This window comes from Daphnia pulex, chromosome 8, assembly GCF_021134715.1.
Source record: "Daphnia pulex isolate KAP4 chromosome 8, ASM2113471v1".
In the NCBI taxonomy this organism is placed as follows: Eukaryota; Metazoa; Arthropoda; class Branchiopoda; order Diplostraca; family Daphniidae; genus Daphnia; species Daphnia pulex.
Genome location: NC_060024.1, coordinates 11678429 through 11695383, shown reverse-complemented (window position 1 = coordinate 11695383; position 16955 = coordinate 11678429). Strand labels below are relative to the sequence as shown.

The 16955-nt window shown below is 43.4% G+C and overlaps 2 protein-coding genes across 52 annotated transcripts in view; both read left to right on the top strand.

Moving 5' to 3' along the window:
* Positions 1 to 802: 802 nt before the first annotated feature.
* On the top strand, positions 803 to 7537 carry LOC124199898 (protein O-linked-mannose beta-1,2-N-acetylglucosaminyltransferase 1-like). Of its 2 annotated transcripts, none has more exons than XM_046595928.1 (15): positions 803 to 1108; positions 1462 to 1925; positions 3480 to 3588; positions 3696 to 3811; positions 3932 to 4111; positions 4433 to 4604; positions 4837 to 4964; positions 5456 to 5526; positions 5647 to 5907; positions 6004 to 6205; positions 6300 to 6490; positions 6615 to 6723; positions 6798 to 6869; positions 6954 to 7063; positions 7137 to 7537. In XM_046595928.1, exons 2-15 carry the CDS (start codon positions 1716 to 1718, stop codon positions 7204 to 7206), a joined length of 2001 nt encoding a protein of 666 aa, XP_046451884.1. In that variant the 5' UTR covers positions 803 to 1108; positions 1462 to 1715; the 3' UTR covers positions 7207 to 7537. The 2 variants fall into 2 exon arrangements, with proteins under 2 accessions (XP_046451884.1, XP_046451883.1); XM_046595927.1 differs by having other exon boundaries at positions 804 to 1108; positions 4433 to 4682.
* A 2130-nt stretch (positions 7538 to 9667) lies between these two features.
* LOC124199894 (Down syndrome cell adhesion molecule-like protein Dscam2) overlaps positions 9668 to 16955 on the top strand; it is a 36510-nt gene continuing 29222 nt past the window's right edge. For 33 of the 50 annotated variants that reach the window (XM_046595895.1, XM_046595900.1, XM_046595915.1 and 30 more), the window contains exons 1-4: positions 9668 to 9988; positions 10204 to 10337; positions 14815 to 15026; positions 15534 to 15672. In XM_046595895.1, coding sequence (XP_046451851.1) covers positions 10265 to 10337; positions 14815 to 15026; positions 15534 to 15672 — 424 coding nt within the window. In that variant the 5' untranslated portion in view covers positions 9668 to 9988; positions 10204 to 10264. Of the gene's footprint in view, positions 9993 to 10203; positions 10338 to 14814; positions 15027 to 15533; positions 15673 to 16047; positions 16207 to 16379; positions 16542 to 16746; positions 16909 to 16955 lie in introns of all 50 variants that reach the window. The other 17 variants (XM_046595884.1, XM_046595888.1, XM_046595916.1 and 14 more) reach the window with 5 other exon arrangements.

Sequence of the window (16955 nt, the reverse complement as noted above, 5' to 3'; positions counted from 1 at the left end):
TTGGTAAGTCTTTAGGAAATCCCTCGTCATTTATTTTATCATGAGTCGGAAAAAGTCTCGAGGAAACGGATCCGCCCACTCCATCTGGTGTAGATAAAGGTGTGTAGCGACCAAGAAGAAGATTAGCCGACGCAATCAAAGCGGCCTTTATTTTTTTTTCCTTTTTGATTATCTCGAACTGATTCAATCACACAAAGAAGAAGAGGAATTTGTTGTATGTCCTTGGGAAAATTTTAAAACCCAATCGAAAAAATGTGTGTGCGGCGTGTGAAACCTTTTTGGGTTTTTTCTTGCCCATCAAAAGTCGCCCTTTTTCGTCGCTAGATGATGGAACCACCACCCCGGTACGGTGACGAGAGACAATTACAAAAATTAAAAATAAAAACGCTGAGTCTGTGATTATAAAACCAGAAAATAATTAGAAAATAGAATAACCGCAGCGCTTGCGCCGTGAAAAAAAAAACCGATACTTTTTTTTTCTTTCCCCCCTTCGTTTATTGCCCAGCCACACATTGTTAGGACAGACCTTTCTTGATTCTTGTCCGGTAAGCTCCTCTAGAGCCCGGCTTCACCCCGACTTCTTTTTTCCCGCCTACTGGCTCTGCTGGCTCCCGTTCAACATTTATTTATTTATTATATATTTGCTCTTTTTCTTTCTTCTTCTTCTTCTCCAGTCCCGTATAGCCCTGGGTAAGTGCCCGTTCAGATTTCGGTCTTTGCTTCCTTGCTGCGGCTGCTGCTCCTCTTCCTCCTCCTCCCCCCCATTTCTGTGTTCTGTACGTTTGCCCACAATGAGGTAAGTCTCTGGCGTTCAGTAGCGGTTCCACCGCTGGTCTTATCGGTCGCTTCGTAACGTTCGTCCTTCTCGATCGCTATCGTTTTTGTTTCCTATTTTTCGGGACGTTCCAACTTGCCGATTGCCGTTCATTTATTCTACTCACGCAAGGTGCGGATCATCTCGGCCGGACGTTTAAGTGGACAATGACGGATTTAAGTTGATGGCGAAACGGTTGCCATCATCGGGATTCACAACGACGGCGCAAATATATATAACTCTCCATTCTTTTAACTCGTCGGCAGGATCGAGATCTACGGGAATCGCTAAAAGGTCAGTTTTGTAGACATAAAAGCTATAGCGCTTCCGCATTTGTTTGTTTTTTCCTCCAAAATTGTAGCAGATATATAACTTTGTGTTTGTCAAATTACTTTTCAAGTGTTTCTGATCTAACTAAAATATAAAAAAAATGATGCTTAAATCGGGGCGGCACAAGTGCGGGATGGTGGAAAGAAACCAGAACACGACAGATGATCTTGTTCAGACTATCCTGCATCCTTATCGTCGTGCGTGTGGCAAAATACCCGGAACTTTTTTTTTTTTTTTTTTTTTTACAAAAATAACTAATGAAAATTGTACACTTCCAATATGTATATTTAACTCTCTATCTTTGTGTTTCTGGGCAGATACGGTTTTTTTTTTTTGTTTTATTTAATCCAAGTCATCGCGGACAAGAGACACCAAAGATTTCCATCCATCTTCTTCATTCATGCGGCGGGTCGTGTGATGTCGCTCGACGCGTGTGGCTCGCCGGGAGGGAAATAACACACACACACAACAAACGAATAAAAATAAAGGGATCGAGTGCTGTGTCGGGCATAAAACCTCAGAAAAAGAAAAAAGGTTTCTGTGACTGCCGAGAGAGCGTGACGCCGAATCGATGGCGAACCGTGACCAGGAGTCACTGGATTATTATTATCATTCGTGGTCGAAACGGTGGTCGATGACGAGATCGGCCAGCAGCCTCAGAGGAGTGACATCGGCCACCGCCAACACCTCGACCAATGCGGCGGCGGCGTCTACGCATCAGCGCGGATGTCGATGCAACTGGCTCCGACTACGCCAAAGGATCTTGGCTAAGTTATGCCGGGTAACGATTTGGTTTTTCTCATACATATGTCGCTCCCTTTTATTTTTTTTTTATTTTTCCCCTTTTTATTTTGAACGGGAAAACAAAAAGAACAACCTCCTCCCCCTCAGTAGAGAAGCCATTGAAATTGAGTTTGAATTCTTATGCATAGCCACACAGCAAAATCCGTTATAGTTTTCCCCCCATCTCGACCGTCTATCAGAAAGATGTATAATAGCTGGATTACCTCCTGACGACTCTCCGAGTCCGGTTTTTTTTTCTTTTTACGCATCACGGCCCTGCCTTTTCCACAAAGAAGAAGAGCGGAAAGAAAATAAATGGATAATAATAATAATAATAAAAGCACATTATAATACATCGTCGTGTGTGTGAGAGAAGAAAAGGGCAATTTAGATCGACTTCCATCGAGAGAAGAAACGAAAAATCAAAACTCCCATAAATTCACGTAGGAAAGTGTTGCTGCGGTCGTCGTTATCGTTGCGTCCTGTGTCCCGATAGATTCAAATTGACAAGTTCCCACTTATCTTCCAAGTCAGGCCAAACGGTGCGTGAACCGATTTGAAAAAAGGCTTGCCTGAACGATGCATGTCGTAAAAAAAACACAGTTGATTGCTCCATTGTGCGGCCGTGATGAGGCAAGAAAATAGACAAAAGAGGCTTTGCCAAAAAAAGTGCTCGAGTGTATGCGCGATCGACATCTCGTTTTGGAAAACATTTTATAACTCGCTCTCGACGCCGCATATACATGTTTCATCAAGAAAACCCATTAGACTAGAAATTGAAGCACAAAAAAGGCCATCAAGAATCTCTCTCTATTATGCAAGAGTGTGGGAGGGTCTATACCTTGAATTATGCTCAAAGAGACCCTGGCCTAAGTGGATACATCTGAAGCGGACGCAAATATACCCACAGCACATTTCCTTCGTTAGATTCGTCCCTACCGCGCGCCCACGGATCGTTCACGGTCGACGGTTGCCAGCCCGCTTGAAATTTTTAGTGGCGTTGTGGAGTCGCTTTGAAAAAGAGCCTCGCAAGTTGGCGACGTCAATTGACAGAAAGAAGATGGCGATTATTGGCCTTTTCCTCTTTTTATTTTTTCGGACCCGCCGGATGAGAGAGAGAGAAAGCGGATGGGTCTGAAGCAGCGACTTGTCCATAATCTTGTTTGTCGATCTTCTTTTTTATTTTTCTTGGATTTCCGATTGTTCGCGTCTGTGCATGCTAGCGCATCTCTTCGTCGTCGGCCCCGCCGAATAGACAGGAAATACGCTTCGTGATGCCTAGTCAGATTATATCATGCTTCCTTGATTTCTTATATACACACTCATCGCATAATATACACGCGCTATAGCGTTGTGTGCTCTCGGTAGGCCCTCACTTTATCTATGCGCCTTTATAGAGGTCTATATGCGTAGCCTATAATTCGATTCGGTTGGTGATTGACAACGAGATCAATAGATTACGACGTCAGTTGTAGTAATAATATACGCGTCATTTTGGTCGGGGAGAGGGGGGTTGTATAATATCGTGTGACTGATTGCTTTCCAATTATAGACGACAATTGTGATTGTGCTCATGCTGACGGTTCTAGTCAACCTCATCTTTATTCTGGAATTTGGCTACAAGTCGAAACAAAGTAGTAGCGGCCCCCATCTTTCTACTGGCAAGTTTCCAATTATTCTCAAACAGTCACCCTGAATTATTCTGAAAATTTGATTGGTACTTTATCGATTTCTGTGTTATTTGTTTTTTTATTACTTTCACGTGTAGATGAGTCGACCGGTCGAGCCAATATCACGGATGATAGCCAATCATACCAGCAATATCTAACGCTGGAAATTGTTTCCAGTCAATTGAGAGCGGCCGTGAGCGTTGATGGAGCCACGGTACAATATTATTATAGTTTGTTCTACACACTTGTAACTTCCATCCTTCTTCTTTTTGTTTTAAACGCAATAGTAACTATAAATACTGACATTTTCCGCCTTGTTATTGCCCCCGTCTAGATGATTGACGATAACGAAGTGGGTAAAGGACGAGGTATTCACGTGCTGGTCTTAAATCAGAGGACCGGCTCGGTAATGGCCCGACAAATTTTCGACACCTACTCGCCGCACGAAGACGAAGCCATGAGCCTCTTCATCAATTTGGTCTCCAAAGGCAGAATCATCGTCATGACTATCAAAGTAAGTTCTCACGCCCAGCCAACTCAACTTGGCCCAGCACACACCTTATATTCGCATAGCATAAGCGTATCAAAAGAACAATGGCGTTTCATCTCATCAGTGTCTATTAACGCCCAGTACGTTATTATCTCTCCCGACCAGTCCCGCGGAGCACGGGGCTTTCTATTAGACATATGCGTAGATTGTTCTTTTGATCCTTTTCTATCTAGACTATATGTGTCGTGTAGATTCCTTTCTAAAGTATGCAAGGTATACATGTAGAGTGTGTACGCATAGTGTATTAACTCGACTTGTGGGGGCTTTATTGGATGAAAAAAAAAGGATGAAGGTTCGTTCCATCTGAAGCAGCCGACGCGGGACCTCCTGCAGCGCTACGGATCGAAGAATTCACAGATATTGGGCTGGCGAGATACGTGGATCTTCGTCTTCCAAAAGGAAGGCATCAACTCCTTGCTGGCGCAGAGAGGCGGCGGCAGATGTTGCGAACATTTGGGTAAAAGCTCCAATTTCCTGTCGTGGGGAGAGAATCTCTCCGTGACTTGCAAAGTCCGTCTATCCACCGACCAACACGGTTCGCCACTAAACATTCTCTCCTATATAGACTCTGTTTGCTGCTTATCGATCAGCATATCTTTTATATACATCTATCTGATTCCTTTTTTTTCTTTCTCTCTCTCGTTTCTCTCTGGGCGTCATCGGACGGACGGGCCTTTATATATGTACAGAGTCGGAGTGCCAATGGCCTGACACGGAAGAAAATCAACGCCGACGGGAATTCTGCAGTCGTGTCGAAGGCTACGGAAGCGTCTGTGATTGTCACCAACCTACTCCCATCAATTTCCAACCGTCTCCGGTAGATATAGTCGTGTGTATAGACTTTTGTGTAGACATTCATCATTGGTTTATCTTATTGGAGAAAAGAGGTTTTTTATCTTTTCTTTTTTAATCTTATACCTTGGGCTGCCAACGAGGTTGCACTGAACTGTGGGATTTATCTCAAACCCAAACGTCAACTGTCACCCCCGCGTTTGGGGCCAAGTATCGATTCTTACTGTGTGTACGCAGAGACCCGCTGTTAATCAATGGAAACATTTAGAATTCACTAGATGGGGCGGCGGAGGGTAATTAAGATTGACCTTTCGTTGGGGCGGTTCAACCTCTTTGATTATTCCGGATGCAATATCCAATCGTAGTCTGTGGTGAACCCAGTCACCCCGTTGGCAAAGTCCTAATCTAAATACCTTGTAGACAAGTGTTTCCTCAAAGCTTGCGTCATTTGTTTGTAAATAGGCTATTCAGCTGCAATAAGCTCTAAATCAATATTTGTCTCATTTTCTTTTTCAGATTGCAAATAATCAAATTGGTAATGTTCCCGTGGCAATCATAGCCAGCAATCGCCCGCATTATTTGTACAGGTATTGATATCAAATGTTGTTGAATTCAATTTCTTTTTATTACCCTTATAAATAAGCTGATTAATCTATGTAGTATAATTGACTATTGAATTCACTTGTTTGTTTGTTTTCCGGCCACAGAATGTTGAGGTCTTTATTGAGAGCTGGTGGTGCCAATAAGGAGATGATGACCGTGTTCATCGACGGCTATTTCGAAGAGCCCATGCAAGTGGTGCGCCTTTTCGGTTTGAAGGGAGTCCAGCACAAGCCGCTGGGCACCAAGAACGCCCGCATTTCCCAACATTACAAAGCCTCTCTATCGGCTCTCTTCAAGCAGCATCCGGACGCCCGTCACGCCATCTTAGTTGAAGAGGATCTGGACGTCTCCCCCGATTTCTTCCAGTAAGTTTCTCTCTGACCGATCAAAAGTAGGTCACAGTCCGTCATTCATCGAGTTTTGAATCGTCGTGACACGCCCCGTTTGCGTTATTCTCACAGTTATTTCAGTCAACTGGCGCATTTGTTGGATGAGGACCCGACACTTTACTGCGTGTCGGCCTGGAACGACCACGGCTACCAGCACAGCGCAGTGAACGCGACGCTGCTCTACCGAGTCGATACAATGCCCGGACTCGGATGGATGCTGACCAAGAAACTGTTCAAAGAAGAGCTGGAAATGTCGTGGCCGACCCAGGATAAAGTATGTTACAGCATCAACTACCGTCTACATTTGTCAACTGTAATATTTTCTATCAAACTTTTTTAAAAAAACTATTGTGTTGAATTATATGTAGATGTGGGACTGGGATATGTGGATGAGGAAGCCGAGCGTGCGCCGAGATCGGGAATGCGTCATTCCCGACGTTCCACGCACCTACCACTTTGGCGCCAGCGGCCTCAATATGAATTCCTTCTTCCAGGATACTTATTTCCGTAAGCGGGCTCTCAATAACCAGCCGGACGTTCAACTCCGCGGCATCGAAAAGTAAGCAGACTGTAACCCAAAAAAAAAGAAAAATAGTTTGAATTGAAATTAAAAAGACCGATTTAAAAAGAAAAATAATTATACTTCTCCTTTTGTTTCCTTATTATATCAATGCCGCATCAAGCATGAAGGCCGCCAATTATGAACGAGTCGTCCACACAGCGGTGCGCAATGCAACAGTGCTAGACCACAACATTTCGCCGTGTGAAGAATCTTTCATTCCCAACGTCTCGGTGCGTTGGAATTATTCTTCCAATCGAATGATTTGAATTCATTTCTAATTTTTGTTTTTTTCATTTTTTGAAAGGGAGAGACTTTTGTGTTGTACATGAAAATGGAGCACGCTCGCGACACAGTCACCTGGCTTCAGATCGCCAAGGTAATATACAATTACAATTGATCTATTTACATTGTATATTTCTGCGGGAAACTGACGGTTTTCAAATTTTCAAATGAAAACAAGTGCTTCAAAATTTGGGATTTGGACGCAAGGGGATCGCACAAAGGCCTCTGGCGATTCTTTTTGAAGAACAATTCAATCATAGTGGTCGGTTTTCCGTTTTCTCCGTATTCGTGAGTATTCGACACTCTTTATGTCCCGTCCCTGCTGGAAAGATGTTTCGATTGACATTTGAAACATTTGCAGGAAATTCAAACCGGCTCCGGTGATCCCAATAGAATTACGTCCGGCATCGACAACTCCGAGGAGTAATTAATCTGCGGGAGTACATACAGTTGTTCAAGACCAATCACGTTATCTCGTGAAAATCGGCCATTGTCGAGCTCACACAAGACAAGGTTATATCCAAATCGGCATCACGCCCGCTACTGCTGCTACTTATCACGCAAACGAAAAGGCATATCGGTGATATTCGATGGTTTTTGTTTTTTGTATATAACTGCTGCCGTGTGTGTGTGTCACACCATTCTCAAACAAATTTTTTTGACAAGATTTATATTGATTGAACATTTCAGAATATTTATCTTATACATAGCTGCTGCTGCTCTCCTCGTCCATATGTTGAAAATAAAATTTAATTTGTCGTTTTTCGCTTTCATCGGCCCTTGCGGCCAATTTTATTGCGTAGCTCATGAGCTAGGATTTACGACACAGTAGTTAACGTTTTTTCTTTTCTTTTTTTTCCCCAGCGAAATCTTTTAGGACGTTTATTCTGGGCTGGATATTTTAAAAGTCGTAAAATCCTGGACGATCGCATCACGCATCTGTAAATAAACCTCATTGATCCGCGGTTGTTGTCAGGGTCCAACGAATGTTCAACCCGCATTGCCAAAAAAGATTATCGTATGACTCGATCATCAAGTTAGTGATTCATCTGACACGCGTCGCAATGGTTACCGGGCAACGTGGACCAGGGCGTTGTGTGTCACACCTGTCACGACAGCACGTTCCAGTGAGCCCAGATTAGCAAATCCGCCAAAGACGTGTGCGGCTTATTTATCCCGATTATTATTTACACAAAAGTAATATAAAATACGGAACCAAAGTAAAATAAGAAAAAGGTGACATTTTGGTATGGGCCACTAGGATAGACCGGTGTCGAATGAAGCATTCAAGTGTTGGCTGCAGTCATCGCCGTCACATCCAGCAGTCGTAGGCCGTTGGAGCCTCTTGACTAGACTGGAATATATTCGACCTTAGGGAGGCCTACCTAAATACGGCAGCCACGCCTCTTCTTAGATCGCTGCCAAACGGTAGCCCTGAGAAGAGGTAAGCGATGCCAAGTTTTGTTGGCTACAATCGACAGTCAAAATGGTTTCTTTGGACCGTTTCTTCTCGGAAATTGCCATACAATTAATCTTGGCTTTCTTTTTAAAAGGGAAGAAAACCGTTTCAATCAGTGATGAATAACTTGTCGTCAGAGCCATTAATCAAAAAGGCTTCCCTAAATTAAACCCGTTGTTTTACTATACGCATGCATATAGCTCAGCGCTGCTCAGCCAGCCTTATTGCCCGTGAACGGTGCCGAGTGTATATAAGCAAACGATTTGTCCTGCTGCAGGAAGGGGTCCTAATCCATTGGGCGTGGATAAACAGGGCGGGTATTCAAAATGACAATGTAAATCATTACGACGGACTGTACTATATACTAAGGCTGACAGTTTTCACATGTGTGTTACTTAAACAATGTCTCTTGCCCCTCAAGACCTTCAAAAGCAAAATGGACAATTGGACATGTATCAGCCTACATGCGCTTTTATATAGGCTGGCGTATAGTTTTCATTTTTATTTCCGCGAGATACATCTCATTAGGTTCAAGCACAAATGTGTCCCTAATATATAGTGCCTTATTACATTATTGTTTTCCTTTGTGTTATTGGCATAGAGTGCTGGATGTCGACAGCAACATCGCCAGCATTTGGCTTTGAACAGGTGAACTGTGAAGGCCCTTGCAGCTTTTATCGACTTTCTCCCTACTTTGTGAATAACAAGCTCTACATGTACAGCTCTATACGTCGCTCGATGGTATCGAAACGGTTTTTTTCAAAACAAGAAAAAAGAAGCTGCCATCCAATACCTTTATACACCTAGAAGCCTTTGTGAGCCGGCATTTATTGTTGGTGCTGCTGCTGATTTTTAAGTACCTTTTCACACACTCCACTAGTTCGACATTGATGGAAACATTTAACTTGTTGCCAAATGCCTGTAGCCCACAATCGACAAAATCAATACACGCATTTTCAAAGCACGCACGAGTACAATAGGTCGTCGAGTTCGCCAAATCTGTCGAGGCAATATTGAAGTTGAAGCCATCGATTAGATTCCACAATCTTAATCTAGATCTAGTTTAGTGTGTTTACCCTTTAAAAAAAAATGTAGTTTATATAACCATGTAAAATATTTGTATCTTCTGTTGCAACGGAGAAACTGTCTCATATGTCTATTTGTGTGTGTGTGTGTGTTAACAATTAATTGTTCCCAGGCACACTTGTGTCAATATTAATTCAAACCTTGACGGACGACAAGCAGTCGAGTTTTACAGCTGACCGGCAGATGGCGTCCAGGTGTTTCAACGTGCATTTGAATTTCAAGCCAAAGTAAAAGCGTGGCTCAACTTTGTGTTTCGACTCGTCATCGAGCCACTGCGTCGTTGGATTGACGTCGAGTTTCCTTCTGCAAGCATGTTGTGTGCTTTCTATCGGCTGCTGCTGTGTTAGCTGTTTATAGTCAGACAGTTTGCTGACATCCAGTCGAAAGGACCGTCTGTTCTTCTCGTCAACTCATTTCGGATATTTTGACTCTATTCTCATTTTCTCCCTCTGCTTACACCCAATTGGATATCAATCATCGTTTTGGCTTAGCATTCTGGTGCTGGGAAACCATCATCTGCTGCTCTCGTCTACCTTTTCGATTGTTATTCACCGAGAAATAAGTGTCTGTGTCTGTGTCGTGTGTTACTTTGTCGTGTTAAACTATCCTTGTGTTTCTTCGTGCACCAGTCAAGTCGTGCTTCTGCTGGTGTGTGTGTCTGTGTTTCGGTGTGTGAGTGTAATTCTTGTTTCTCTTCTTCTTCTCTCTCTGTGTTAGTGTGTGTGTCTGTGCAGAGTGTTTGGCGTTTTCTCTCTTTTCGGTTTCGCCGAGATATTATTCTCTGTCTTGGGCTGAAGTTGGTTAGAAGGGAGAATACGTCGTTTCGTTCTGTTTTTTTGAAAAAAAGAAAAAATAGTGCATCGTCTATTGTGTGTTTATTCAGGAATTTTGTGCATTTTCCCCTGCGGGTTTCGACGTCGACGTCTAGCAATTCGTCCGTCGCCATGGCGGCCAATCGAAGCTCAGCATCCGACCGTTTCCTCGTTTTCATCCTGACAATTCTGGCATTCTATTCCGGTAATTTCACACACTCGTCAAATATTCTTTTTTTCCCTACTCCCCATCTACTCCTTCACATTTTTTGGACAAGATTGGCAAAGGCAGACCTTGTTATTTCTTTGACTGAAAAATAAAACTTTCCCACGTGTGCACTCATCGCGGCCCATCTGTCAAATGTCAGGCGGTGATTCAACAGCATCATTAACTTTTTCCACATATGTTCAGACTTTGTGTGTAGATTTAGCCCTTAGTAGAAATGTTGAAATGACGTTCAGAAAAAAGAGCCGAGGACAGACGAGAACGGAACCAACAAATCCAAAAGTCGCCGAATTTCACTTGAACTGCACAGTGAAATGGGCCCTACAAGTTCTTAGATCAATCAGCCAAACGGTCTCTCTCCTTGGCTCTTCATCTAATTTAAAAAAAGAAAAAACAAGAAATTTCTTCTTTTCGTCGAATGAAAGAGAGGAAATGAAAATATCCTTTCGGACACGAGCGGTAGTAAGTAAGTAGTGCGGTACTCGTGTGTGCTGCGTGCGTCTTTCATCGAATCTTCATAACTTCCGCGTGCGCGCGCAGCCACTCACCAAGAGGATTTGTCAAAAGACATTCTTCTTTCCTTTTTCTCTTCTTGATGAACCGATCGATACCGTATCGTTGTCGGATCTGTTGGTTTCACTACCCCACTTGGCTCCTCCCTTTTGTGTTTTCATCCAGCTCGATTCAAAAAAACGAAAATCTTAAAATACTGGATCTTGTTATAGTATTTTCCCCCCCTGGTCCTCCTAGAGAAAAGTTATTTTTAAAGCCAATTTCTTTACGTTCCTTTTCTTTTTATTTGCTTTTTATTGTTTATGGAGCTTATCTCTCCCCCCCTCTTTTTTTTAGCATCAAGATCGTGACATTTTTCTGAGTCTCGATCGGCCACCTGTCCCGACCTTTTGTGTCGTGATATATCGACTTCCGATCATGCCAGCGATATCCACAACCTTTGTTTCCGTTTTTTCTTTTTCTTTTTTTTTTCTGCCAGCCAAATCAAAATAACAAGTACTACTACGCTATCGTTGTCGTCCTTGTTGTTTAGACTGTTGTTCGACTAATAAAAGCATTCTAGCGGGGTTTTTTTTTCTTTTTCCACTACTAGCTGTATTACACGTTAATGCCACAGCTGGTCGTGTAATTAGAACAAGCTTCGTTATTCATACCGGATGAAACAGACTTCCGTACTCTTGTGCGCCTTCGTTAAAACAGGAAAAAAATAAAATAGTAAAATAGTGAAATTGTTTTTCAGAACCGAACATTCCACGTTTAGACGTCAAGGTTTCACGCACTCACTCCCCTGCACTTTCTCTACGCATTTTCACTTTACATTCCAAAGTCGACACACAATTACAGTTTTAAACGTGAGCGCCGAGTTCTTCTCCCGGAATAGCCGAATGTCCGTTGTGATGGGTCCCCCTTTAAACTCTGTTGTTGTTGGGTGACGAATCAGGTAGTCTAACAATTATTAATGGAGCACTCTTCGTCCAGAAAACAACAATAACATCCGTATTCGATAATGTTTCTTCTTTTTTAAAAAAATAGTCGGTCGCCTCTTCTGCCGTCTGTGGGAAAGTTCCCATCGGTGCCAATGACCTAGTTAGCCTTGCAACTTGCCTAGCTGAATTGATGTTATTCTACTCTGTCGGTCTGTAGAAGTGTGTGTGTGTGTGTGGTTAGAAGCCTTGAGACTAACGAATGAATTTAGTTGGGGGTTTCCGGCTTTTGATGTAGGCCTATACTGGCATTTGTTTTTTACATTCAACGGTCACGGTCCAACCGATTTCGATTAGCCGAACTGAAGTAACAAAAGAGGATTGAAACGGGGAAAAGGGTTGATTACATATTTTTCAAGTCGAAAGTCACACCCAAGAGATGTTTATTCAGCTTTTTCCCCCCACCACTTATCCATCGTGTCCTGGCCCAGAACGTGAAGGCCGATATTTGTATAAAGATATAAAAGGGTTGGATATATATGTGAACAAGATTGGATTGAAATCTTTTGGAAAAATCTTTATAAAAAAAAAATGTAGAAACTCTTGTCGCTTAAAGCTCCGATGAATACGAATGGCGGAATTGGACAGACGGGCCGAGTGTAGAGGTGGAATAGTGTGTGTAGGGGGGGAGAGAATACTGGCGGGGGGAGTGATGAGATGAATCAGCTGCAGCGGGGACTATTGATCCTGAGGTCGTTCTCCCCCCCTCTCTACACTACCGAAAGGCGGAGCTGAAGGAGGGGCCGTGACACGCTCCGGCTCTCCCTCTTCTCCCTCCTCTTTCCTTTTGTATTTTCGTGTGTGCTCTCCCGTTCCTACTCTTCTCTCTATTTCTCTTTCCTGCTCTGTTCTGCTAAGGTTCCCGATCGATGGCACATACACTAGACTTCTTTCCTACACAGCTATAGTAGAGTGTGTCTAGTAGAGACGCCAGCCCAGTTTGTGTAGATTCTACACAAACATCTATGGCCATTTCTTTCGATATTCCCCCCCACTGCTCTCACCCCGCACGTGAAAATGTGACGTCACGTTCTTGTTACTGTCCGTGACTCATTCAAACTCAATGAAATTGCTGGCGTCAAGTCTTGTGATGGAATCTGGTACAGGCCAGGACTGTATCGACCAGATAACAAATGCCATAACAACCGGATGTGTGCGTGTGTGTGTGTGTCCCATCATCGTCGAAATATCATTGGTCCAGGATTAGACAACACACTATAGACAGAGCTCTAGTACAGTACCAAATAGAAACCTTACTAGAGGAAACAAAAGAATTACGCTGTACACTCTACATGAGATTATCCATCTATTTTTTGGAGAGGGGCAAAAATGAAAACGAAAAACAAAAGGGAAAAAAAAATAAAAGCATGAGGTTGCTGGAACCGAGAATTGATGGGTGGGCAAAATCTTTTACACGTTGTTGTAAAACGATGTCCTGAACTTTGGTTAAAGCCAGTTTTTTTTTTTTTACTTCCCTCCCAATCGACGGATCGTGTTACACATTCACAGTGTAGAGGCCCAGCCCTGACACACGCGCACGTTTATTCGCGATACGATCGATTGGACGGAATAAAAGACACCCTCCTTCTTTTGCTTTTTAATTCATTTTTGTTTTGTTTACCCCTTTCATGATGAGATATATCCAAGGCTTTTTTTTCTCCACCAGCGGAAGTGGTTTACCATTGTTCCAGCACGGACTCTAATAGTACACCGTCAAGGTTCTCTCTCTTTAAATGAATTTTAAGAAAGAAATCTCGACGCCAGCTATAATATTTCTCGACATTTTTAAATGGCCTTTCTTTGTGGTTTCGCCCACGTAACGTCGGCCCCCTATCAGGGCAGGTACACACAGAGTCGTTCTCTGTGTGTGTGTAATCACCGTCTTTCTTGGTAGCAGTAGATTATTTCTCAATGGTTTCTTGGGATCTCGGCTGTTCATATTCAGTTTGTGGGGGGGACTAGCCAAGGCCGACGAATCTACTAGCGCTCCCCCCAACAACAACAATAACAAAATGGAACGTACCATTTTGTTTGTTGGTTTACTTATTTTTCTTTTTTACTTCGTTTCTCTCTCTCGTACTCGCTCCCCTCCCCTCATCCACCCTTCTAGCCGCCGGAAATGGCAGGTATAAATCATGATGGCTGTGTGAGAGTTGTGAGTGCGGTCGAGAGTTTTCGCCCCACGTACGGTTATAAGACGCCTGTTGGAAAAAAAAAAGTCCTCCTTCTCTAGCTTGAGACCCTCATCTTCTTTGGGGGGGTGTACAGATGAGGGTTGGAACCGTGGTGGAAGGTTAGATTCTCCGATTTTTCTATTGTCTCGGATGTACATATACACACTCCCCGCCACCCTTCAAGAGTCTAGCAGGTGGTTGCCAGTGTTTTCTGGAGAACCACTGCTGCCTGTAGACGATGGAACTACCAGCGGGTTTCCTTGAATCTTTACGGTGGTAACTCGATAAGGTAGATTTCTATGTTGCTCTCTCCTTCCCCCCTCTCTCCCCATCCATCCATCCATCCCTATGTATGCCAGTACAACATCTGCTCGATAGAAAGAAGGGCGGCCATCATCCAGCAGCAGCTGCAACTGTTTAAAAGGACGCAGCGCGCGTCTGGCATTTGAACCGGTTTTTTCAACACACACAAAAAAAAGACGCTTCGACTATTTTTGAGCATTTGACCGTTGAGCTAAATTTTTGAATGTCTCTTCTGTTCTGCGTTTTCTTATTAAAAATTTCTATCTTTTAAAAACATTCAAAGTTTATCTTTGAATTTTGAGAGAAAAACACGACAAAAAGAAATCGTGGTTGCCATTTCCTGTGATGACCATTTTCATGTCATCGAAACAAAATAAATTTGAATACAAAAATGGGATTATTTTTCTCAGCGGGGAATCGCTGACTGATGATGATGATGACCATATAATAATAACAACAAATTGTTCTTTCTATGATTGATAGGTGCGTGCGTTGGCGACGGTTCCGCGACAGCGGCGGCCAGTTCGTCGTCTCTGTCCGGACCTGTTTTCTTGAAGGAGCCATCCAACCGCATCGACTTTTCCAACACGACCGGCACGGTGGTCGAATGCGCTGCCACGGGTAATCCTCGCCCGGAGATCCTGTGGATTAAAGCCGATGGCAGCCCCGTCACGGATGTACCCGGACTCAGACAGGTAACAAAAACATAAATGAACATAAGAGAAACTTTTTTAAAAGAGGAACGACGGCAACAAACAACGACGCCGCCAATGAGCACTTTTTTCTTATTTTAAAAAACATAAAACTCTTGTCGAATCTCTCGCATTCTCACTCACTTTTCTCTCCCCTAGCTCTAAAAAGTTGTTTTGACGTTTTCCTCCTCCATCCCCGCGTGGATATTAACATGATGAATAGTCCGTGACACGCACACGCAGTTAATCATCCAACGTGTTTCTTCTTGCCTTTTTTCATGAAATAATGTTTAGTTTTCAAAAAAAGAACATTAGCTTTTGTTTCGCTGGCAGTACTCTATACACTTGGACAGACTTATCAACCCTTTGATCTCGTTTTGTGTAAGATTTCCCCCTCCTTGTCTGACTGGATGATGGGGGACGTTATAGTTGGCCTTTGTTGTATTTTATACCGTGACAGCGGGCTCTTTTGCACGATGACGAGTATCTCAATTTTGTGGCGTCTGGCAGGTTCAAACGTCGGGCAGTTTGGTTTTCCCGCCGTTCCGCGCCGAGGACTACAAGCAAGACGTCCACGCCCAATTCTACCGATGCGTAGCCCGCAATCCGGCCGGATCCATCGTCTCCCGAGACATCCACGTCCGAGCAGGTAATCATTTTCCCATCTTATCTTATACCAGAAGAGGCCCTAGTCCTTAAGTTATACAAGTCTTTCTCTCCCCCCTTCTGCGGTCGATATCGAATTGGGTGCCATTTCCGTTTATCGTTCATTTAATCGAACACTTCCGTTTTGAGCCAAGAGGCTTCCCGTTTAAAATTTCACAAAAGTTTTGACAACTAACTACAAGGTTATGATTGTTTCATCTTTTTTAGTTTTTTAAAAGTTCTGAGAATTTAAAAATGGCGCTCAATTCGAAATTGGCTTTTTTATTTCAAATTGGTTTAATCGAATCACGGGGGATTTGTAGTAGCACTTAAGTTAACTTTACGAAATAAAAAACAAATGACAACACCCGATGGTTAGTGGTGTTGCAATCGTACTCGACGTACGTGTCGGAGGATCACGTGATCCTGGGCAACGCGGCCGTCCTGCGCTGTCACATTCCGTCTTACGTTGCCGACACGGTCCACGTAGACCACTGGCTCGTCGATGATCACATCATCTCTTCCACATCCAACTGGGGTATCAACTTTCTACCTCCCCTCTCAAAAGTGTCCCTTTTTAATGATGAGGAGAGAGAGAGTATTACCCAAAAAATCAAAAATGGCTGCAGGAAATCGTCGCTGAACTTGAAGCTCGTCATCTTTTTGGATTATTGAATGATGTTGATATTCGAATTATACCTGTACACACAGTCGTGAGTCAAGAATACGACACGGACGTCAACAAAGAGTACGTTATCCGCGGCAACAGCGCCCTCCTCAAATGCCAATTCCCGTCCTTCATGGCCGACCATCTCCAAGTTGAATCGTGGATGATGGACGACGGAACTGTCGTCACCCAATCTGAACTCTATGGTACCTCTTCCTTTCAACCTTTACCCTACCCAATCCCAACCCCACCCTACCCAATAGGTGTTGTCTAATCGGCCGGGGGGATCTAGAAGAAATGAATTTCCGATACATGTGTTGATCAATCACTAACCGGATGTATAAGACTAGCGCACCCAAAAAAAAAAGAGTAGCAGACGCGGATGATGATATTGATTACCTGTACACACAGTCGTGAGCCAAGAATACGACCTGGATGCCAGCAAAGAGTACGTTATCCGCGGCAACAGCGCCCTCCTCAAGTGCCAATATCCTTCGTTCATGGCCGACCATCTTCAAGTTGAATCGTGGATGATCGATGACGGGACAGTTGTAACCCATTCTGAAATCTATGGTACTTCGCACGAATGAAAACAAAAACAAACAAAAAACTATCCTTCA

Excerpts from the sequence above, each read along its gene's own strand:
- LOC124199898 (XM_046595927.1), top strand. The coding sequence starts at position 1,716 with ATGGCGAACCGTGACCAGGAGTCACTGGATTATTATTATCATTCGTGG. Across the intron at positions 4,683-4,836 it reads TCTATCCACCGACCAACACG|AGTCGGAGTGCCAATGGCCT; the intron begins GTTCGCCACTAA and ends ATATATGTACAG. Across the intron at positions 6,870-6,953 it reads CCTGGCTTCAGATCGCCAAG|TGCTTCAAAATTTGGGATTT; the intron begins GTAATATACAAT and ends AATGAAAACAAG.